The 22609-nt window shown below is 58.8% G+C and overlaps 1 protein-coding gene across 1 annotated transcript in view; it reads right to left on the reverse strand.

The window, feature by feature from the left end:
* Window positions 1–741: 741 nt before the first annotated feature.
* CACNA1I (calcium voltage-gated channel subunit alpha1 I) overlaps window positions 742–22609 on the reverse strand; it is an 87955-nt gene continuing 66087 nt past the window's right edge. Inside the window, exons 19-36 of the mRNA XM_090275324.1 lie at window positions 22280–22348; window positions 21595–21779; window positions 20689–20815; window positions 19302–19427; window positions 16818–16907; window positions 15613–15805; window positions 14868–15019; window positions 13473–13582; window positions 12733–12866; window positions 11855–11925; window positions 7939–8017; window positions 7193–7314; window positions 6452–6781; window positions 6048–6194; window positions 5541–5663; window positions 4809–4974; window positions 3108–3304; window positions 742–2268 (exon numbers count right to left, since the gene is read on the reverse strand). Coding sequence (XP_090131450.1) covers window positions 1672–2268; window positions 3108–3304; window positions 4809–4974; window positions 5541–5663; window positions 6048–6194; window positions 6452–6781; window positions 7193–7314; window positions 7939–8017; window positions 11855–11925; window positions 12733–12866; window positions 13473–13582; window positions 14868–15019; window positions 15613–15805; window positions 16818–16907; window positions 19302–19427; window positions 20689–20815; window positions 21595–21779; window positions 22280–22348 — 3018 coding nt within the window. The 3' untranslated portion in view covers window positions 742–1671. The remainder of the gene's footprint in view (window positions 2269–3107; window positions 3305–4808; window positions 4975–5540; window positions 5664–6047; window positions 6195–6451; window positions 6782–7192; window positions 7315–7938; window positions 8018–11854; window positions 11926–12732; window positions 12867–13472; window positions 13583–14867; window positions 15020–15612; window positions 15806–16817; window positions 16908–19301; window positions 19428–20688; window positions 20816–21594; window positions 21780–22279; window positions 22349–22609) is intronic.

A 22609-nucleotide genomic window follows, 5' to 3' on the forward strand; every position in this document is an offset into this window, starting at 1 on the left:
CTCTTTGTTGCCAGGGCCTGACGCATCCTGGGCTGGCCACTCTGCCTCTCCAGGGCTCAGTTTCCTCTTGAGGAAAGGGGCCTGACCACCCTTCCCCTCCTCCCCCATCAACTATTGAGAAAAGGGCTTTTCAGGCCACTGAACTTAAGTCACTCATTACGTCCTCCCCTGCCAGTGTCCAGGCCCCACGGGTCGTCGCTACGCCAACTCGGAGACACCCAGAGCCCATCCGAGCTGCCACGCCCACCACACACCACTCGCCAGCCTGGCCAGAAGCCAAGTTCTTTAAGGTCAGGGTTCTGGAACAAGGACAGCCCCAGCTAGGCAGAGCCCAGCCAAACCATCCGAGATCTCAAAGGCCAAGGACCTGGTTGTTGCTGAAGCGGCGTGTGTCCCAAACTTGCGGCAGTTCCCACCCCATGTCTCTGCTACCCTGTTCCCGATCTTCTTGAAACTGACCTATCTACTCACTTGGAAAAACTCAGCCTTGACCTAAGCGATATGTTTGTGAAATCATGGGTTCAGTGTACTGCCTTTTTCCTAATAAACACTGAAATAAATGCATAACTATTCAGAGAAAAAAATGCCTGTCTGCAAACCCGTTTGAGTAAATTTCTATAGGGAAACCTGGTCTGCAGCTTTGGGAAGGTGGGGAAAATGAAACAGGTGTGTGTGTGGGGGGGGGTTGTCTCCAGGTGACAGGGTATGAAAGAGCTGGGGCGGGGGGGCTGGTCCCTGGACCCAGGCAGGTGCCCCACCCCTGCTCCTGCCTGGAGGGTAAAAGGCCACAGCCAGCACAGACCAGGCAGTACCCTTGTCCTAAGCATCTCAGGGCCTGCTCACCCCACTTCACTTTCCTCTGCCTCCTGCCCTCAGCCCGCTGGGGGCAAGGCCATAGCAGACCCCACCCTGGGAATTGTCCACTGGGGCAGAGCCCCCTCCAAGCCTCAGAGCTGCTCCCCACCCCCATCCCAGCCCTTAGAAAATACAACTATCACCCTGATTTTTCTAAAGAAATAGAACTGGTGGACTAAGCGTTTGTGGACTCTGTGAGCCTACAAAAGACTGTTCACACAACTAGACAGTCAGGAACAAGACAGACACCCCAATACGCGGGGGAAGATGGGGTAGGATCTTAGCAGCATCTCTTCTTTAAAGGAAAAAAAAACGCACCCTGAATGACACCTCTTTTTCTGGGCCTGTTTCCCGGGCCATGGGACCCTCAGAGAACTCAGAGCCCTCTCCAAGCAACTCCAAACCCAGGGGAGATGCCAAAAAGTAGGGGTGCCAACACCCCAGCAGGACCATCTACCCCAGGGCACGTCTGGCCTGGGTCCCAAGCATCAGGCAAAGAGCCCTGTCTGGGCCCCAGCCCGCATGCCCCAACTTTAGCACTTTCTGGAAGTCGTAAACTCTCAGTAAAAAAAATAAATATATATATATGTCTGTCTCTCTAAATATATATGCATACATATATATATACATGTGTCTGCATGGAAGGGCCACGGCCGGCCCACGGCCGGGCCCCGGCGCACCCAGGCGCGGCTCCCCCGCGCTCCCGGCCGTGCGCGGTGCCCGGGTTGCGGACCAAGTATTGCTGTCGTCCCCCTGGCTCCTGAGGTAAAGAAGGCGACACGGGGCGGGTGGCGGCGCGCGGGGCCCCTGCGACCCTCATCTCTTCCTCTTGCTCGCAGCGTCTGCCGGCTGCGGCTCTCCCGGGGGCTCGGCCCGGCCCGGCGGGTCCTTGCTGCGGTCCGCGGCCCAGGAGGGGCTCCGGGCCAGGCCGTGGGGCCCGGCGGCGGCGCGGGGGTGCCCGGGGCCGGGGGCCAGGCTGCTGGTGCTGCTGAACCGCCTGGCGGGCGGGAGCCCCGGCGGCGCGCAGAAGAGGGAGGTGAGCGAGAGGCTGCTGAGGGTCTCCGAGTGCTCGCTGCCCGCGCCCCCGCCGGCCCCGCCGCCCCGGCCCGCGCCCTCCTCGTCCGAGGGGTCCATGGAGTCGTGGCGGGTGCAGCCCGGGCTGGTGGAGCCCCCGCTGCTGTGGCTGCGCTGATGCGCGCCCAGCCCGCGCCGGCTGGCCAGGCCCCGGCCCCGGAGGCTGAGGCGGCAGCGGGCCGTGGGGGACAAGCCGGCCCGGGGGCTCGGAGTGGGCGCGGGCAGCCCCAGGGCGCCCCGGGGACTGTCGCTCAGCGTGAGGCTGTCCTCCAGCGTGGTCTGCAGGCTGCCCGCGGAGCTGCTGCGGCTGGCCTCCAGCGACGTGTCACTCCCAGTGGCCTGCCCGGAGACACAGGGCGTGGGGGCTGCCTGGTGTCCCCGCCCGCTCTTCCAGCAACCTGGCTGTCTCAGCGACATGCAGCCCCCTGACTCCTCAGGAACCGCTCTCAAGCACACCCCGCGCCCCACTGCCGCTCCCCTGCGCCAGGCCCCTGTCCATCTGAGCTTCTGGGTGGCCTCCGCCTGGGCTCTGCACCCCACCCTGCTCTCGGGTCCTCTGGGTCAGCCAGGGTTCATCCCACTCAAACCCAGTGGGACCCTGGCCTGAGGCCCCCACCCTCTGCTCTGCCTGCTGCCTGGAAAGCGCTTCCCCAGAGACCCACGGCTTCTCCCTCAGGCCTTCCCAGCCCCTCCACCTGAACTACCAGCTCACCCCACGCACCCCTTTCCTGGGCAATGTCCTCCCCAGTCTGTGTTGCCACCAAGCAGACAGTACCCTTCATGCATTGATTTCGGCTTTTCACCTCTCCTCTCTCACCCTCGAAACACACACACAAAGACTAAGGATAATCCCCAGGGGGCAGGGAGTCTGCATCCTGTCTCTGCTGCAGCCTCCGAGCCTGGCACACAGCCTGGCACATCGCTGGGGTCGCCAGCTACTGAGTGAACCAATGCCCAGAGAGCCCTGAGCCCAGCCCTGCCTCTCCCTGAACCCTGGTCTGCAGGCTCCTATGCATGCCCAGGGGATGGCCCTGGCCAATCCAATACAGGTGGCGCTGCAGGCCGAAACCTCCCATCCCCCAGACTGGCCCCTCCACCTCCACCTCCACCTGGAACTCCAAGGCCCCACTCAGATGCCCCCCAGCGAGAGAGCTCAAGGAATCAGGGAGGTGCCGTACCTGCCGGAGGAGGGTGCAGTTGACGCTCGGTGACCGCAGGGAAGCCCAGGAGCCCTGCAGGGCGATCTTGGGGAGGGTCCCAGCTCCAGCGCCCTTCTCCTGCCCTTTCTGGCTGGCGGACACGGCGGGGTGGAAGAACTCCGCCGGCATGGGCAGCAGAGGACCTGAAGGTGCTGCTGCGGAGGGAGGAGAGGGAGCTGGGGAGCAGGCGCAGGCTGGCAAGCCCCCCGTGGCGTGGGCTGGCAGGGAGGGGTACCTAACCAGCAGGCTGTGAGACTATGGGCAAGTCTCCCTCTCTGCGCCCCCTGAAAAATGGTGAGCCTGCCCATGTGATTCCTGGGAAGACTGCCACTGGGCAAAGGCACAGCTTTTGGTGCGGAGCGGGCCCGGCTCAAGGACCCCTGGGTTCCTGCCTCTGTGAAACGGGAACCAGGTGCCTCCCTCAAGAGGTGGAGAGATGAGCAAAGCAGATGTTATCAGTGCCACCCCCCTAGGGCCTGATACCCCACAGGGTCCAGCCAGGCCTGGAGGCCCATCTAGGACAGCAGGCCGGGTGGGCACTGCGCTGGATGGGCTGAGCTGATAGGCGAATGCTGCTGGATCTGTCTGGTCCGCTGCACGGGGGGGTGGGGACAGGCAAGGACAGGGTGAGGGGACAATGAGGGCCCAGCCACGGGGACGGTCAGTAGCCTCTTCCCACGGTCCCCTCAGTCAGTGCCTTCCAGGGTGAGGATGGGGTGAAGGAATTGGGGAATATGTACCCCAGTGGCTGGAGATTTGACCATCCCCAGGGGCAAGGACTTCTTTTCTGTCATCTTATGATTTAAGGAAAACATAAATAAATGGCTAATTAAAGGGGATGAGATTCCATTCGATCAGAATGGCTCTTGCATCCTATGCCCTGACTTTCAGTTCAGGAAGTCTGAGGTCTTAGCACCTCAGCCACTATGTCCAGTCCAGAGGCCATTGGTTTCAGGGTAGGTCCTTGGGACTGTCACTCTATCCCCAGCTCCTGGAAGGGGCTCAATGCCAGGCCTCCCACAAGAGTTCTGAGGTGAGCTCAGGAGCCCCTCTTCCTCTGAGCTCATCTCTCTGTCCCCTTCCTCAGCCAGTGCTGTGAAACCAGACTCTTGCCACCCTCCAAGAGGACTCGGGGTGAACGTGAGGCCAGCTCACTCCTCGGTCCTGGTGCCACAGCCAAGCCGCGGGCCCAAGGCACAAACACAGGATGCAGACCGTACAGCCAACAGATAAACAGCAGGATGTTTTACAAAAGGCTTTCTGTTGGTCAACATCACGTGGTGTGAAGCTCGTGGGAGACATGCCTCTCAAATTCAGCTCTAGAAAAGCCCCTCAATAACCTGGCTGCTTTCCTTCTGCCCGATGACGAGAGCGGCATGTGCCAATCTGTTTCCCTTTTCACCACCGCTCCCAGGAAGCTCAGCACGAAGCCTCCCCTAGCCCAGGCTTCTGCTATAATTTCTATCTCATCTCTCTCTATTGTTTGGCTCTTGATCTTTTATCCTTGTTATATTGGGCCTGAGATTCCTATCTTTTATCGTCAGTTATTTATCTGTTTCTTCCCTGACTCGATATAATAGTCTGGGAAGAAATACTAAGGAAAAAACTCAGCCAACTGCCCCAGAAGCAGCTGCCCAAGAACAGGGCTGTGGAGAGCGGGTGGGGGGTCCGACCCCTCACCTTGGCTGCTCTCATGTTTCAGCCAGGACCGGACGGGGCTGAACGAGATGGCCTCCATCTCGCACAGGAAGTTCTCTGGCCCCGAGGATACGGTCGTGTTGGACAAGGAGAAGAAGCATTCACCCAGGTCCCTGACACGCCCAGGCTCAGGTGGGTCCGGCTCATCCTGCAGGAAAGGGGCGGTAGGTGGGTTAGGACGGCGGAGAAGGCAGAAGGGACCAAGCCCACCACAGCTGCTCAGGCCCCTGATCCACAGCCCTTTGCTTGGGCCACTCCCAATGCCTGGACGGTCTCCCCTTGCCCTGTCCACCTGGCCAACAGTCGTCATCTTCCAAAACCAGGTGAAACCCCCCCCGACCCCCCGCCAGGTAGCCTCCCTCCCTGATGTCGCAGGCAGGTCACAGTTTACTGCTCACTCCCTTCTTGACTCTGAGGCCTTTGAGGGCAGTGGAGCACCTTCTCACTTGGATAAAAAATATCCAAAGCGACAAGGAGCAGCCAAGGCCACTAGATGCCATGACTGGGGTCCAGGCTGAACTTGTTGCTGTGTGACTTCAGGTCAATTGCTATACCTCTCAAATGCCCCCATCTGGCCCACAAGAGACGAGGGCCTGGCACACAGCAGGTTCTGCTTAAATGGTGTACTGGGAGGACGCAGTGTCCCGGCTGAGCAGGTGGAGGCCAGGCTGCAAGGATGGACCCACTTGCCCAGGAGCCCACTGGGCCACTCACCTTGCTGTCTTTAGGGCGAAGTGGGCAGGCTGTGGGGTCCTCGAGACTCAGGTCATCGCCCAGCAGAATGGATGAGGACCTGTCTGAGTTCAGGGAGAAGGCCTCCGTCTCAGCCAGCTGCACCTGCAGGGAGAGGGGGCAACCTCAGGTCATCCATGGAACTGGGACTGGGCAGACCTGGTCCCCCAGAAAGGCACAGGGGGGCGGCCAGAGAGGTTCAGAGACCTGCTAAGCATGGATGGTATGCCCACCCTGGGCAGGCAGCCCCGCCTAGGCAGGAGTTGGGGGGCGTGGGCGGGGAGACACAACCGCATCACAGCAGAGTGCCAGGCCTAGCTGGGCCAAGGGCAGGGGAGTTGCCATAAGCTGTGAACTCCAAAGCTGGTCCACCTGCCCACAAGCCAAGTGTCACTGGAGGCTGGCCAGGGTGAGTCACGGTGATGGGCAGGTCTCCACCCAGAGCTAGGCTTTGCCCTGAGACCGCCCACCACAAGGCGCCAGCCTTACCTCCTGCTTGTCGAGATGATGCATCCGGCAGCCCGCCGGCGAGGAGTAGTGGTGGAAGATGGAACCAGACAGGTTGTCTATGATGGTCAGCTCCCCCTCCAAGGAGTCCTTGATGATTAAAGAGACGCTGTCCAGCCACAGACTCTCCTAGGCGGACAGGATGAGTGGGGACAGGTGGGATTATCACCGGGTGGGGACTCTGGGGTGGGCAGGGCACAGCTGCCCTCCCAGTTCTCTGCACCTGTGGCCTGAGCTCGACCCACTCATCACAGGGTCACACAGAGCTGGGGCGGGGGGTGGGGGGTGGCACGGCAGTGGGGAGCAAAAGACGGAAGTCTCTGCCCGGGCCACCCGGGCCAGCTTCCCTGGCAGCCCAAGGCCCTGCCCTTGGTGACCCTGCCCACCTGGGCTGGAGAGTAGCAGTGCCGGCACAGGCGGCCGTCCGCGTCAACCCCACCGCAGGGCCGTCGGCCGGGGGCACCCGGGGAGCCGGCAGGCGGCCGTGGGCTGGAACCCAGGCCCTGGGCCATCTCGAGCTCCAGCTCGGCGTCCATCTCGGCATCCTCCTGGGCCTCTTTGTTGCTGTCGTCCAGGTGCTTCATGAGCACGGCCACCACCACGTTGATGAGCACAAACTGGGCCGTGAGCACGAAGCTGACGAAGTACAGCGGCGACACAAACTGCAGGCTGCTCAGGCAGCTGCGCTCGTCATGGGTGCAGTCCCTTAGCGTGTCCTGCACAGGGCGGGGAGGGCAGCGAGGGTGGTGAGGGCCCCAGGGCCTCAAGGCACAGACCTCACCTCCGCGAGCCCTCCCCTCCACCCCAAGCTGGACCCAGAGGGCGATGGGCAGGGCAGGACCTGCCAGGGCCCTGGCACCAGGGAGCAGTAACCCCGGGGCCCTCTGGCCCTGGTGGAGTCCCGCCCCCTAGCACCTGAACCCTGATCTGAGCACCATCCAGCAATTGGGTGGACAGAGAACCCGCCTGGCCTCCTCTGCGCCTCACGGAGACTCCCAGTCCTCCAGTTTCGGGCCCTGCCTCCCCTCTCGTGCCCGATGGGGCGCTGGGCAGGCAGAGGGACTGTCCCCAGCACCCTTGCTCTCAGAACCCAGCCTGCATTCTCCCTCCTGGCCTGCCACAAGTACCTTCATGATCCCATTCCAGTTGTCGCCGGTGGAGACCTGGAAGAGCGTGAGGAAGGCCATGCCGAAGTTCTCGAAGGTGGCGTGCCGGCTCATGCCCTCACACGGGTTCTCGTCGTTGCAGACTGACAGGGAAGGAGGTCAGCTGTCCCGCTGCAGGGCCCACCCACCTCCTCTCCGAGCCCCCACCACAACCCACAGAGGTGAGATGTGTGTAGACTGAGCCCAGCCCACAGGTGGAGACACTGAGGCTCAGGGAGGTGGTGCATAAGCTGGGGCTCAGGCTTGGGTGAGTCTGGCTCTTCCACCGACCTGACTATCAGTTCCAAAGAGAGAGGAAGGGGTGGGTACAGGCTGGCCCCCAAGGGAGCCCCGCTTTCTGGAGCCGATCCTGTATTCCCCCCGCTGTTCTGCTTGTAGGGGTGGCCCTGGCCCATGATGGACACTGGCTTGTGGGGCTGGAGGGGGCTTGCCCGGGGGTCAGATAGCTGGGAGGCTCCAAGTGAGGGTCCATGGCATAGGTCTAGGGTGGGCACACAGACCCAGGCCAGCATCTCCCAGAAGCTCCTAGCCACACGGGAGGGAGATACAGAAGGCAGAGGGCCACCCATCCACCCCCCATGGCCTGCTGTGATGGTATCTCCCCTACACAAAGATCCTAGTGTGACAGTCTGGGGGGTTCGCAGGCTTCCCCCCAAGGCCCTCCTCCAGACCCCGTCCACCCCCAACCCCAGGCCCACGTCACTCACTCAGCTTCCCGAAGAGCTCCACCCCCAGGGCAGCATAGATGAAGAAGAGCAGCATGAAGAGGAGGCCCAGGTTGCCCACCTGTGGAGACAGCAGGTGGGGCTGGGCAGGGCCGGGGGAGGGGTGTGGGCAGCCAGCGGCTCCAGGTAAAGGGCCAGCCTGAGGGCCAGGGCAGCTGTAACCTTTCTCCAGGCTCTGTGCCCGAGTCGGCCACTCCCCGCATGACCTCCTAGAGGGCACGCAGGGCCCAGGACGATGAAAAAGCGCCTGTGAAGCCTTCACTGTCAGTGGCCTGGATGGAAGCATGTCACATCCATTAGTTCAATTACTCCACACAACAACCCATCAATGCTCTTTTACGCCCATTCTTCAGATGAATAAAGAAACCTACTGAGAGAGGAAGTACCTTGCCCAGGGTCACACCGCTAGTGCACAGCAGGACTGAGATTCAAACCCAGCCCATTAGCCCCAGGGTCCACGCACACAATTGCTACTCCATACACCTGTGCCTGGCTAATGCCATCCCATGGGTGAATACGGAGAGGAAGGGAAGGATGGCTCAGTAATGACACCTCCTCCACGAAGCCTGCCTAGATTCCTCCAGGCAGACTGGGATGAAGTCTGACAATATAAGTGTACCAGTGTCCCTGCCACTGTCTCTGCTGGTCTGAGAAGTCCCTGAGAACATGGCTAGATTAAGTCAGACCTGCTTCCTCAGACCAGCACGGAGCCTGGCCACGGAGAGGAGTGGACCCAGGAATCACGCAGGACTCTGGGCCCTCACCCACATTATCCTCTCCCTTTGGAACTGATACTCAGGTTGGAGGAGGAGCCAGACTCACCCGAGCCTGAGCCCCAGTTTGTGTCCCGCCTCCCTGAGCCTCAGTGTCTCCATTTGTGGGCTAGGGTCAGGCCACACACACGCCCTGCAAACCCAGCCACCCCCGTCCCACAGCTCCTGTGGGAGGAAAATGTCCCAGATTCCAAACCTATTTCAAATCTCACCATATGCTAGAGACCGCCTTTAACTCACATTATGGATAAGATAAGGATCAAACACATGCTGGCCCTAGAAATGAAATATCTCCTAGACCCTCAAAAGACCTGCAGGAATGAGTCAGAAGACATTCGCATTAATTGCTGAAAAGTAAACCACATTCATCTCAGCCTCCTAATGTTTTTCTGCTCCAGAGCAGGGTTCCCTTCTGAGCTGCTCCACAATCACACCAACAGCGTCTGACTAATTAAATGACGCTCATTCATTAATAAAACAGGCACTTACTGAACACCTGTGAGGCAAGGTGTGCGGCCCTGGCAGCTAAGGGGATCGTGCGTGAGTGGCCAGGCCCTCAGCCCCACATCCCGCCCTCTGCAGGCCCCAGCCGGCAGCATTTGTCAACCAGTGTCCACCTCGCCTTTCTTTCTTTCTTTTTTTAATATTTAACTTATTTATTTTTAGAAAGAGAGGAAGAGAAGGAGAAAGAGAGGGAGAGAAACATTGATCTGTGGTCTCTCACATGCCACTAAGTGGGGACCTGGCCCATAACCCAGGCATGTGCCCTGACTGGGAATCGAACCTTCGACCTTTCGATTTGCAGGATGCTGCCCCACCAACTGAGCCACACCACTGAGGGCTGCCTCATCTTTCTTATCAGTCCTTCCCCACTCCCTCACCATCTTCCAGAGCTTGTGTGGCTGCTGCCACCTCCTCACCCGCCTCCCTGCCTGCAGCCTGTCCCTTCGATCCATTCCCCTTGGAGTCGCCAGAGCAACCTTCTGAAATGTTGAGGCCACCCTTGTCCAGAACTTCCTGTGGTGCCCACTGCCTGCAGAAAAACGCCTGAGTTCGCTGGCCTGGCATCAAAGGCGTGAGCTAGCCCTGTAGACCCCTCATCCCCCACCCCCAGCCTGATCTTCCAGCCTGACTCCAGCACGGTGGAAAACAGACACAATTAGCATATTATGTTCCTTCCGCTGGAAAGCCCCTCTCTCTGCCTTTGACTGGTAAATGCCTCCTCCCCACCCCTCAAAGCCCAGGCCACCAGTCACCTCCCCTAGGGCACCTTCCCTGATGCTTCTTCCCTTTGCGTGGGAGAGAAGGGGCTAAAGTTTCTTTCTTTTTTTTTAATCCTCACCCAAGGACATTTTTTCATTGCTTTTGGGAAGAAAGGAGCATCGATGCAAGAGAGAAGCACTGACCGGATGCTTCCTGTGAGCGCCCGGACCGGGGATCGAACCTGCAGCCTGGGCATGTGCCCTGACCAGGAATTGAACCCACAACCTTTCGGTTATGTGATGACACTCCAACCAACTACGCCACACCAGCCAGGGCTAAAGTTCCATTTTCATAGCACTTCACAGAGCACCAAGGAAATGTCAGCTAATAGATTTTGAGGGGGAGTCCCCACCATGCCCCATGCTACTTGGCACCGGAGTCTCTTAAAGTGCTGACGTAACTGTAATTACTATTGAGCCAGGGACCGCCTGGGCACCTTTATGTGCCCTGTTCGGACTCAGTGTTGGCCTGGGACCCACCCAGGGATGCCTAGGGATCAGAACAAGAGGAAAGGGGGAGGGGAAGAAGCCCAGCACAGCTGGGAGCACACACTCACCACCCCCATCCCTGTCCTTAGCAGACTCTCATATGGCACATCCTATGACCCAGGTCCAGTTCAGTGCTTTATAAGTTTATCTGTTTTAAGCCTCACAACACCCTTTTGAGATAAACACTGTCATCATCCCCCATTTCATAGGCAAGGAAACCAAGGCATGAGAAATTGAGTTGAATGCCCAGGGTCTCCCCGGGGAGCAGGCTTTGACCCCAGGCAGAGTGGCTTGAGTCTGGGCTCCATGCACTTCTTGTTGCACACCCTCCAAGTCCAGCACTCACCCCCATCTTCCACATAGCAAATTCTTTAGAAGGTACTTAGTGTCAGGAAAAACCACATCTCTTTGAATGAATGCCCCTGGTTTCCATCCAGACCTTATGAGAGTTATGTCGCTTTCCCTTTGCAACTGGGCTACTGGGAAGCTCACACCAATCTCAGGAACAGAACTCACTAATGAATGTTCTTAGAACAGGACGCTGCGAGAATTGGCTTTGCTTTCACCCTCCCTGAGCTGTTAATCTTTTATCCTCATTTCTCGTTTTTCGTGTGCTGTATCTGTGCCTTCTACTATTTTAAGATGCACAATGTTCCTTGAGACTAGCTGAGTCCTGATGAATAAATTAATGTGCTTGAGGCCATCCTGAGGGGAGGGAGAGGGGAGCCTTAAGTATTCAGAACAGCAGGGGAGGCAGAGACTGGGACTGCAGAATTCCCACGAGGAGGAACAATGACCCCTTGGGAACCCTGACCCTAATGTCCTTCCACGGCCCAGGGGACATGGGGTGAGGGGGCTGCTTTCTTAACTTCCCAGATCTGCACCCAGGTCAGGGTCTCATGCTATCCCCTCCTAGAATATCAGAACCTGTTCGTCCATATCGCCACCTCCTTCTGCCAGACCACCCTATGAGGTCAAGCTGAACTTCCCCTGACACCTTCCTCGATTTACCCAGTTTGTGCCAGAGCCCCTCCTCTCTCCCCAGCACAGTGTAGTCCCCTCGCCACATTGCCCCGAGGCATCTGTCTTCCTGACCAGCTTGGTGATTCCTGAGGGCAAAATGTGGGACCGAAGGGCCAGCCCAGGGCCCAGGACAGAGCAGGGTTGGAGACTAGTTGGTGACACCAGGAAGAAAGAGGCAGAGGGGACCTGTCCCATCTCTCACAGCCCCAGCTCCAACTGCCTCCTGGAGACCAGATTGTGTGCTGGCTCTGGGCAGGTTTAGAGAGAAGGGAAGTCAGGGCCTGCGCCCCCCGGGGTCCAGTGTGACACCAACAACAGGCAGGAGGGGCGGCCACAGGGAGCAGCTCTTACCTGAGGCAGCGCCTGCACCACGGTGTCCAGCAGGGCCCGCATTCCCGTGGCCATCTTCAACAGCTTCAGCACTGCGGGGACACCCAGCCAGCCCACTCAGCCCAGGCCCGAGCGGCATGTGCGCGCCTGTGTGTGCAGCGTGTAAATGCCACAAGAACGTGGGTGCCACTACAGGGTGAGTGGGGTGTGCATGAAAATGTGTCACAACGTGTAGACATCAGTGTAAAAGAGAAGGAGGGCGCCCCCGTGGGAACCAAGGGACAGAAAATGCGAGTGAGGAAAAAAGGGCGTGAGTGAGCACCTAATTCACCGCCACGAGGCAAAAAGTGACCGGCAAGGGCGGGGCGTGCCCACGTCTCTTTCTGTGGCTAAAGAGGGCTCCGGTGTCACGCTGTTTCTCCACCCCCACCTTGGGATATGGAGGCGACAGGCAAGTGCAGGTGGAAGAGTTAGGGGCACCTGGGTGAGCACGGAGACAGGAGGTTTTTGAAAGAAGTGGAGGGCCAGCCTTGTAGGGAGAAGGAGGTCTGGGAGAAGAAAAGGGAGTTTAAGAAGCATTGAGGCGCCTGTATCCCAAGCGATGCACTGGCTCCCTTCACGCCGCCTGAGACTGAAGCGCACGGGGCGCGGTGGGATGAGGAGGCGGAGGGCAGTGTGCTGTACGGAGCATCTGTGGAGGAGGGCGCTGCGCGTGCACACACAGGGACGGGTGCGTGTCCAGGGTGGGCTCCTCCTGTTCTCCCTGCTCAGCCGGGGCCCATCATGCCCACACCGCCCCGTCGTGACCCCGCCCCCGTCATGCCACGCCCTCCCTCCATAGTGACCACGCCCTGCCGCTGTGGCCACGCCCCCTCCTCCTGCTAGTCCTCTGCCCTCACCCCGGGCGATGCGCAGCACTCGCATGATGCGGATGATGGTGGGATTGATGGGCAGGGCCGCGTTGATCTCGATTTCCTCCAGCGTGATGCCCATGACCGACAGCAGCACGATGGCCAGGTCCAGCTGGTTCCACCTACTCGGGGGACACAGGAGTGAGAAGCAAAGTGAGAGTTACTCTAGTATAGACACGCCTCAGTTCGGACGCACTTCCCAGCTCTCCAGCCTCCATTGTGGCCAGCGGGGATGTGTGGCCACCCTCCCGACTAGCCCGCTGCAGACCCCACTAGATCCAGCTCCCTCTTTGTTCCTAGACAGCCTCCAATTCCTCAAGCAAGAGGCTGACCAGGCTAAATAAATATCTCTGGCCTCCTGCAGGGGAGAAGAAATGGCTCTGGCTTCAAGCTCTGCATTTTGAGCCCGCTGTTCCTTCAGCGTGGCTCAGGGCTAGTCTAGCGACCTCTCTAAACCTTATTTGTTCCCTCTGGAAAGGAATGAGGTGTGCCCTGCTCTACCTGTGGGGTATGGGACATGTGCTCAGGAGACCTGGCAGAGTGCCCTGAACACCTCAGGTAGGAACATAACTACTTCCTGTTCAGGGCTGCAGGGAACACCCAGGGGCCCCTGGCCATCAGTACCCAGACACTTCTTAGTTCCCCTCCTCTGGCTGTTCCAGGGACCAGGACGGCCTCTCCGCCCTGCAGCCCCTTCTCTGCTGCCATGGCCTGGCCCAGCCACTCACCGGTCCTTGAAGAAGCGCCTTAGACCAAATGCCACCAGCTTCAGCACAGCCTCCAGCACAAAGACAGTGGTGAACAGGTAGTTGCAGTACTTGAGGGCGGTCTCCAGGGACTATGGGGGGAGGGCAAAGAGAAGCATGATCCAGGCCCCTTGGCCTGCCCCCACCTTCCTCCAGTCAGAAAGTCTCTGCCTTTGAAGAGGAGAATTCAATCCACTCAGCTTTGGTGCAGTGACTTAGGTATCTGCTTTTATTCCTCCGTCTTATGTAATGTGCACTATTTATTTCACACAGCGGTTTCCTTTTCCTTGTTTCTGCTGGTTTGGTCTAGGAACCCCTCTTTGGAAGCAGTGTTGGGTAATGGTGAAGGGTCATGGTTAAGAACCAGACTACCCTGATTTAAATGCTGGCTCAGCACTTAACTCTTTCTGCAGAGTGACTTTGGGTGAGTGCCTTGACCTCTCTGGGACTTAGTTTTCCAATCCGTAAACTGGGGGTGGTAACAGTACTTTACCTCAGAAAGTTGCTGGGAAAATTAAGTGAGCTAACAGCCCTGCACAAGACGCAACTATATATTTAAATACTTGGTAAATGTGAGCTATTATTATTCCACTTCTTCATGTTAATTTGGAAGTTCTACAACCACTGTTCCTTTCTGCTACTGGTTGCCTTCCTTTTCCCTGCATGTACAACAGTCCTCTCCTAGCATTTAACGTAAGATACTAACTCCTCACCTGGGGCTCTGCTCCCCTCTTCTCCCCCTACCTCCCATAAGTAGAAGCTTTTGGAATGCACTCACCCCTACACGCCCCTCACGTGCCCCTCATGAACACTGCCTACAGCAGGCTGGGAGCTGGTCACTCTCTCCCACCTCTGTGTTTGGCCCCAATAGTCCTGCCACCTGGACTGTCCCACCTCCAGGCTCCATATGACCAGGTAGCAGTGAGGACCACATGGCAGTCCTTGAATGCAAATTGAAGTTCCAGTCCTGTCTCCACTACATACTGAATGACCAATGGGGGCAGCATATTTTACCTCTCCGAGTCTCAGTTTCTTCATCTACAAAACCTGGAGGAAGTCCACCCTCCCACCTTAGGGTCGCTGTGAGGATGAGAGCGTTAACAGCCGCAGCGTGCCTTGCAGAAAGTCACATGAAACATACCACAGCTACTGTTCCCCGTGTTCAAGGCGGGGTGCAAATGTCACCTCCCCACTCACCAGAAATGAGAGGCCTTTCTCTCTGGCCTTTCTCTTTCATTCATCTGTCCTGCCAGGCCATGAGCTTCCTGGGCCCAGGGCCCAGCATGGGGGGCTGCTCAGATCCTGCTCCTGCGGCGGGGTCCTGCCAGGCCCCGCTCCACTTGGGACCCTGGGGCAGGGCTCAGGGCTAGGACTCACTGGTGGCTGGTTGTAGTGCTCCAGGGACATGGTGACCACGTTGAGGCAGATGATGAAGGTGATAAAGATGTCCAGGTAGTGGCTGGTGCACATGGAGTGGATAAGCAGCCGGGTGGGACAGTAGGTGGCATAGTAAGGCAGCCGCTGGGCCTCTGCCGGGAGGGCCAGGGGAGTGGCACAGACCCCAGAAGGCAGCCGAGGTGGGAACAGACCGTGGTGGAAGAGGCAGAGGGGAGGGAGGAAGCAAGGGGGAGAGATGTCAGTCCACCCGGGCCTTAGGAGTCAGAGTTAGGTCCCCTCCACCCAGCCAGGGGGCCAGAGGGGACACAGGTGAGATGTGGGGGTGGGTGGTAAAGAAGGCAGGACATTGATTCTCCCCATCCATCACCAAAGCGCCCATGGGAGGGGCTCCTGTTCTCGTGTGGGACAGGGGTCCCACAGTGAGGGTCAGGCATCCAGGCTCTGCCTTTGACTTCTGCCGGGGCTGAGACACCTGGTTGACATTGGAGTCACCATCAGAGTCCAGGTGGACATGGGTAGGGCTCAGGTCACCCAGTCAGGCAGACACTGGGGAAGGGGCAGGGCCAGGGGCACAGGGGCTGTATCCATTGTCCCCTCCAGCTCCAAAGGCCCAGAGGCTGGTGTCAGGCCCAGGCTCCCGCCCCTGCACCCAGGAGACTCAGCAGCAGCAGGCAGAGGAGGCCCAGGCCGGGGGTGGTCCTGCCCTTTGAAGTCACCCACTCACTCCGGCGCTTCTTTTCCAAGCGCCGCAGCCGCTTCTCCTCGCGCCGCCGGGCCTCCTCGGCCTCCTGGTGCTGCCGGCACTTGTGGAAGTTCTCCACCACGACGCCCACAAACATGTTGAGCACGAAGAAGCTGACGATGAGCAGGAAGGAGATGAAGTAGAGCAGCATCCAGGGGTTGTGGTTGGGCACGGGCTGCAGGGAGCCAGATGGGGCTGAGGCAGGCTGAGCGGGGGGTGGGGGCTACAGCGCTGAGCCTCAGAGCAGTGGACAGAGCCTGCCTCCTAGGTGGCTGTGAGGTTTGGAGGAGGAAGCAGGTAGGAAGCGCCCACCCTGGCCCTGCACAAGTAAGGTGCTCAGCAGAGAGCCCTTCCCCTTCCCTGCAGCAGCTGCTGTGGCCTGAACACTAGTCTGTCCTCTCCCTCACACCCACCTCCCTGTCCACCCACCCACTCACTTACCCATCCACCCATCCCCCACTTATTCATCTGTCCGCCCATCGTCCATCCATTTATCCATCCATCTGTCCAATTATTCATCTGTCCATCCGTCCATCCGCCCATTCCACTTACTCATCCAGCCAGAAATAAGGCAGCAACAGAGGGGAAAGCACATCCCTGGTAGAGCCTGTGTGCGTGTGTGTGTGTGTGTGTGTGCGTGCACACATGTGTGTTTGTATTTGGGGTGGTAGCAGGAGTGGGGAGACAGACTAAGTAGTGGAGGAAGATGCCTCCAAATGTTCTCATCCCCTGCCCAGCCCCACTAGAGACCGCTGCTCTCATGGGGATCTTGGGAGCACAAGATCAGGCCTCCTATCAAGCCCACTCCTCCCTGACCCCTTTCCACCCACCTCACCCTCAAACCCGTGTCACTCCCTTGTCTCCAGCCTGTACCTGCTGTCCCCCTGCCAGCTGACTCAGCCCCCCTCCACCCACAAGGCTCTGTACCCCTCCAGGCAGGAGGCAGCTTGGAGGGCTGACCCTACAGAGCAGGGGGCTCTGTTGAAGCAAATGGAGCAATGACTTTTGCTACCCAAGGGGTGGCCCTACTGGTGGAGGATTCCGGCAGGACGGTGAGAGGGGAGCCGCGGCTGACAGTGGGAGACACCGCAGCTGTGAGTCCTGCTGACCAGGTTCAGACCACTGGGCCCCAGAACCTCCGTGTCCCTTCCCTGCTGGCCTGCTGGCCTGGCCCCAGCCACACCCACCTGCTGGTCCACAGCAACAGCGTCCAGTCCGTTGTACATGATGTTCACCCAGCCATCCTTGGAGGCCAGGACAAAGAGTGACATCAGCGCCTGGAAGACATGGGGAGGGGAGGGCACGGAGGTGACGGGCTCAGGCGACCCAGGTTGCGCCTGCCCCCCATCTCCGTTTTTCTGTCTCTAGGAGGCAGAGGGACCAGAGGCCTTCCCCGTGTTGAGGGCAGAGCTGTGCCCTCAACTGACAAAGCTTTTCTGAGGACCTACTCTGTGCCTGCCATTCACCCTGCAGGCACTGCTGCAGGAGAACGAGGACTGGGCCAGGAATCCTGGGTTCCAGTCTCAGCTCTGACATTAACCGGCCAATGTCCTGACCGGTGTGGCTCAGTCGATTGAGCATCATTCTGCAAAGCAAAAGGTGGCCAGTTCAATTCCCGGTCAGGGCATATGCCTAGGTTGTGGCCCGGTCCCCTCTTTGTTGGGACGCATGTGAGAGGCAGCCAATCAATGTTTCCCTCATGTCGATGTTTCTCTCCCTCTTTCCTTCTCTCCTCCCCTCTCTCTAAAAAATAAATAAATAAGATCTTTTTTAAAAAATTAACTGGGCAAGTAAATTCATGAGCTCTCTCCCCTTACCCGCAGGATGGAGCTGATACTTAAAGAGCTGCCTGCCAGGTTTGCTGGGAGAGTCAGCCGAGACTTCAAACTGGAAGGTCCCCGATAAACATGAGGGTCCCTGCTGCTGTCACTCCAAGCTTGCCTCTAGCACCTGAGCACAGGAGCTCATGAGAGAAGTCATAACCTCAGCTCTGCCACTAAATGGCTGTGTGACTTGGGGCCAGTTCTTTGATGTCTCAGCTTCCTTGTCTATAAACGGCAATAATTACCATCACTAACAGGAGACTTTGAGACAAGGTGATCCCCAGGAGACAGCCAGCCAAGGCTCCTGCACAGACAGCGGCCAAAGCATCCTCAGGTACCTTCAACAGGACCACAGGCTGATCCTAGAGGACCCAGTCGAGCCTCATGTGCAACAGATGCTCAGTAAAGATTTTCAGAGCTAAACTGAACCAGTGCCATCCTTACAGAGTCCAAGCATGACGGAAGTTAGTGGGTTCACAAAGGGTCCCGGACCAGGGCTCAGGCCCAGGAGCAGGACAGGGCAGGAGACGCACAGGAAGCCTGCCTTGCCAGGGAGGCACAAGAAGCTCTCACGTGCCCGGGGGCATGTAGACCCTTGGATCACAGAGGCCGGAAGTGCAGAGAGCCTGAGACTGGAAATCCCAGACCTGCTATCACTGTCCCCACTTATGGATGAGGACACTGAAGCACAGAGAGTGACTGGACTTACCTGAGGACACACAGCAAGGAGTCAGAGGCTCCGGACCACATTGCAACCCTCATTAGCTCTGCATGGGGGCATCAGCCTGGCGTCCAGCATGCTCAGAATGGAAAGGGCTGGAATGCGCCACGGGAGCTGGGGCCAGGCCCTGGTGCTGGGTCAGGGTCAGGAGCAAGCTCATAAAAGGGCCCCGAGAAGCTGGCTTTCCCTCAGCTTCTTGGAACATCTTTTTTAAAACATCTGTTCTGCCAACCATTCAGCAGTTAATAACCTCAAAAGGTGCTACTTCTGGAGAACGTGCAGGAGGTGAGGCAGCGACACTGTCCTGGTTCCTGACCCCCTTGCCCTGGCCACTCGTTGTCCCTCTAGGGCCCCCTGGCTCATCTCCCAGGAGGCATGGGGAGTGGGATGTCTGGTCACATGGAGTGAGAGCTCCAGTGGGAAAGAGCTGGAGGGTCCCAGCAGAAGGGTGGGGCATGGGCCTGGGCCACGTGCCCCTGGATCCTGCTCCCTCCCCATTTGGTCACACCTAGCTACCTGGGTGGGCCTTCAAGAATAAAAGCATTTGCTGGGGGTGGGGGATAATGAGACTCTTCATAGGCAGCCAGCTGAGGATCTCATCTGGGCCACTACCCAGATGGCCAAGCCTGGCAGCCCCCAGGAGAGGAGACCAACAGTGAGTCAGGAACTGGGCGGGGGCCTGCCTGTGACTAGAGGGCAGAGCAGAGGAGATGGGTGACAGGAAAGGAAACCCACGCTGGGCCAGGGGCTGGGCACACGAGACTCTCTACAGTGAGTGGCAGAGCCGGGATTCATCCCCACGTCGGGCTGACTTTAAAGTCCTGTCAGTCCCATGGGCGGGGTGAGGGCCAGGAACTAGTGTTCCCTGAAGCACCTGGGAAGCGCCAGGCACTTGCTGGACCCTCTGTGCTCAGGATCTCTAACCCTCACGCCACCTGTATGGTGGTGCTATGCCTACCCATTTTACAGAAGAGGAAACTGAGGCTTGGAAAGGGGAAACCACAGGGTCAGTCCTGGCAGCGCAGCACTGGAGGCTAATCTACAGTCTCAGGCTATTAGCACTGAGGAGCTGTCACTTCATCCACTGGGGTGATCAGGTAAGGAAGGGGTTGGTGCGTGGCGCTCACCTGGCCCAGGTTGTCGAAGTTGTACTTGTGATGGACCCAGCGGTAATTGGCGGCCATGCAGTCAGAACGGTTGGTGATGTTGCGGGTGTCCACACCAAGACAGTGGTAGAACTTGCCCTTGAAGAGCTGGGGAAAGAGACACAGGGTGAGTGACCGTCCTGCCAACGCTCCCGGCGTGGGAATGGGGTGCAGCTTCTTAGGAGGCACCTCCTCTCTGCACAGCCCAGGCCAAGCACTCAACCATGTCATCTTCCCAAGTCCCCCAACAGAAGGTGGCGCTACTCTCAGCAAATCTCACAGATGCGGACACTGAGGCCCAGGGGTGACAGGTAATTTTCTCAAAGTCACTCGAGGTTTAGGAAGTGGCAGAGCCAGGGTTCACACCCTGGTTTGTCTGATCCCTGGCCTTCCCACAGACCTGAGATCAGATCCCAGTATCTGCACTAAAGACCTGGGCAGGGACCCCATGGGAGAAAAATGCTGCATATCCCCAGGGGGGAGAGTAAAGGGACCCTCACCAGGGACCCCAAGCCCTCTCTGCATCAACTGCCTGGAAGGGGCAGGGCCACTGTGCAAGCAGGGTCCACTTCAAGCCCCTCCTGCCCAGCTGGCTCCATTGGGAGTGTCTCAGCAACCCCAAAGGACACCTGCCCCCAGGGCTCCTCACCAGCTACAGCCCCATGCGCAGCACCAGGTGAGGAGCCTGGGGATTTGGGGTTCAGACACTCTAGAAACAGGAAGGGTCTCAGTGGCAGCTCAGACCCCAAAAGGCCCAGGTCATCCCCATCACACACTTTATGACCCAACCCACTCTTTCCTGTCCAGCCCCGAGGCCCGTCTTAGTCCTGGGCTGGGCTCCAAACCAAAATCCAAGTTAGCTCACAGCCCTGCCTGTGTCAGAGACCTCTTGTGGCCCCAAGCCTGGAGGTGACAAACCCCAACTCTTTAACTCCCACCCAGGTCTTTCTCCATTTGACCCAGCCAACCGCCTGGCTCTTCTAAGCAGCCGGAGCTTCCAGGATCACCTCCATGAACATGCGCATCCTCCCCAGAAATACCTTCCCCCCGCCATGACCAGTCAAAATCACTGCTCCTTCAAGGCCCAGCGCAAAGGCCACCTCCTTCAGGGTGCTTCCCTCACTGTCCACAGCCCAGCCCCATGTTCATGCATAGCTTGGACCCCTGTGACCCCATTTACCCAGCCTGCCTTGCACTTGGCCGTGTTGGCTGTGCCTGTCTCCCTCCCTCGCCTGGGAGCTCGCCGCTGACACGGCCACCTGAGCCCCCACGTCAGCCAGCACTGGGTCGGGAGCTGGGTGGGAGCGAGGGGCCTATTCTCCGACCTTGGCGCCCACCCCACTGCCTGCCCAGCCTGAACACGCCTCACCTGCACCCCCAAGATGCCAAAGATGATGAAAAAGGCACAGCAGATGAGGACAATGTTGCCGATAGGCTTCAGGGAGGAGATGAGCGTCTCCACCACAAGCTTCAGGCCAGGCGCCCGACTGATGACACTGCGGGCAGGGAGGGACCAAGGGCACTGTCAGTCCTCAGCCAGGCCAGGAGACAGCCAGCCGCAGGCATCCCAGAGTCACCAGGGCAGTGGCACCCAGGCTCTGAGCTGGATGCCCAGCAGAGGATCCCCTTGAGGTCCACACACCTTCATGTAGGTACTGAGTCCCAGAGACGGCAGTGAGCCACTCGGGCCACACAGAGAGGGGGTTGCCATCCTGGGGCCACCTGCAGCCCTGGTCTTCCAACACACACACACACACACACACACACACACACACACACTCTCTCTCTCTCTCTCTCTCTCTCCCTCTCTCTCTCTCTCTCTCTCTCTGTCTCTGTCTCTCTCTCTCTCTCTCTCTCTGTCTCTCTCTCTCTCTCTCCCTCTCTCTCTCTGTCTCTCTCTCTCTCTGTCTCTCTCTCTCTCCCTCTCTCTCTCTCTCTCTCTCTCTCTCTCTGTCTCTCTCTTTCTCTGTCTCTCTCTCTCTCTCTCTGTCTCTCTCTTTCTCTGTCTCTCTCTCTCTCTCTCTCTGTCTCTCTGTCTCTGTCTCTCTGTCTCTGTCTCTCTGTCTCTCTCTGTCTCTCTCTCTCTCTCTCTCTCTCTCTCTCTCTCTCTGTCTCTCCAGACTCTTGCCCTGGGAGCAGGCCCCACAGCCAGGCGCCTGGCCCTGCTTAGCTAGCACTTGGCACAAGCGAGCAGAGGACTGAGTGGGTGGGGCGGGCAGGAGCAAGTGGTCCACTTAGACCCCAGGGCCTTCCCCAAACACCGAGGAGTCCTCACCGCAGGGGTCGTAGCGTGCGCAAGAGCCGCAGGACCCGGAGGACCCCCAAGATCTTGGCTCCCCCGGCCGAGGCCAAGGACACCACGATGTCGATGATTGACACGAAGACCAGAAAGCCATCCAGCACATTCCAGCTGCTGCGCAGGTATGCCTGCTCCCCGAAGTACAGACCCAGCGAGACCACCTGGGGGCGGGGCAGTAGGCGGGGTCAGTCAGCTTCGCCAGAGGGGGCGGGGCTGACATCAGGTGGACTGGGTTGGGAGGGGCAGAGTCAGGCAAGTAGGGTGGAGCCGCAGGGCGCCCACTCAGAACGTGGGCGATAAGCAGGGACCCAAAAGGTCTGGGCCACTGGGGACACTCCCAGCAACGCAGGCCCACTGCCTGTTATGATCCGCTCTCCCCGCACGTCTGGCAAACCCAATTCAAGGCTACCCTACGCCATTACACCGTAAAGATTTCCCATAGTTTGTCTTTCTGGCGGGCTGTCACCTCCTGGATGGCAGGGATGTGGATGACCCCAGCCCCTGGGTCCCAGTAGCCTAGTACTGGCACCAAGAGGAGCTGGGCCCCTGGGGCATGCTGCTGACAGGCAGGTGAGCAACAAGCTGAGGCTGGGCTGGGCCAGGGCGCCCCCTGCCCCTGCTGGGAGTGGGAGTGGGGAGGTCCCAGGTGAAGAAGGGCTACCTTTAGGGTCATCTCGCCCACGAAGATGGCTGTGAAGATGTAGTTGGACACGGTGAGGAATATGCGTTCCTGAAAGAGCCAGGAGATGCCGTGGGCCTGGGGCTCCCAGAACTGCAGGCCACCTGGTCACCTCTACCTTCAGCCTAGGGGCATCCAGGGGAGGCTGCCACGTCACAGTCCCAGGACGTGTCCTCTCCCCAGAGACAAGCTCCCCGCCACCCCTTCCTACACAGCAGCAACACCCACCTTGCTGAGCTCTCCTGGCCCCCTTGGCCCTGCACTCTTGAGTGTCCCATAGCAGGCCCCAGTGGCCCATCCCTCTGCCCGTCC

Source organism: Furipterus horrens, unplaced genomic scaffold (assembly GCF_987537825.1).
Source record: "Furipterus horrens unplaced genomic scaffold, mFurHor1.1.pri manual_scaffold_4, whole genome shotgun sequence".
Classification (NCBI taxonomy): Eukaryota; Metazoa; Chordata; class Mammalia; order Chiroptera; family Furipteridae; genus Furipterus; species Furipterus horrens.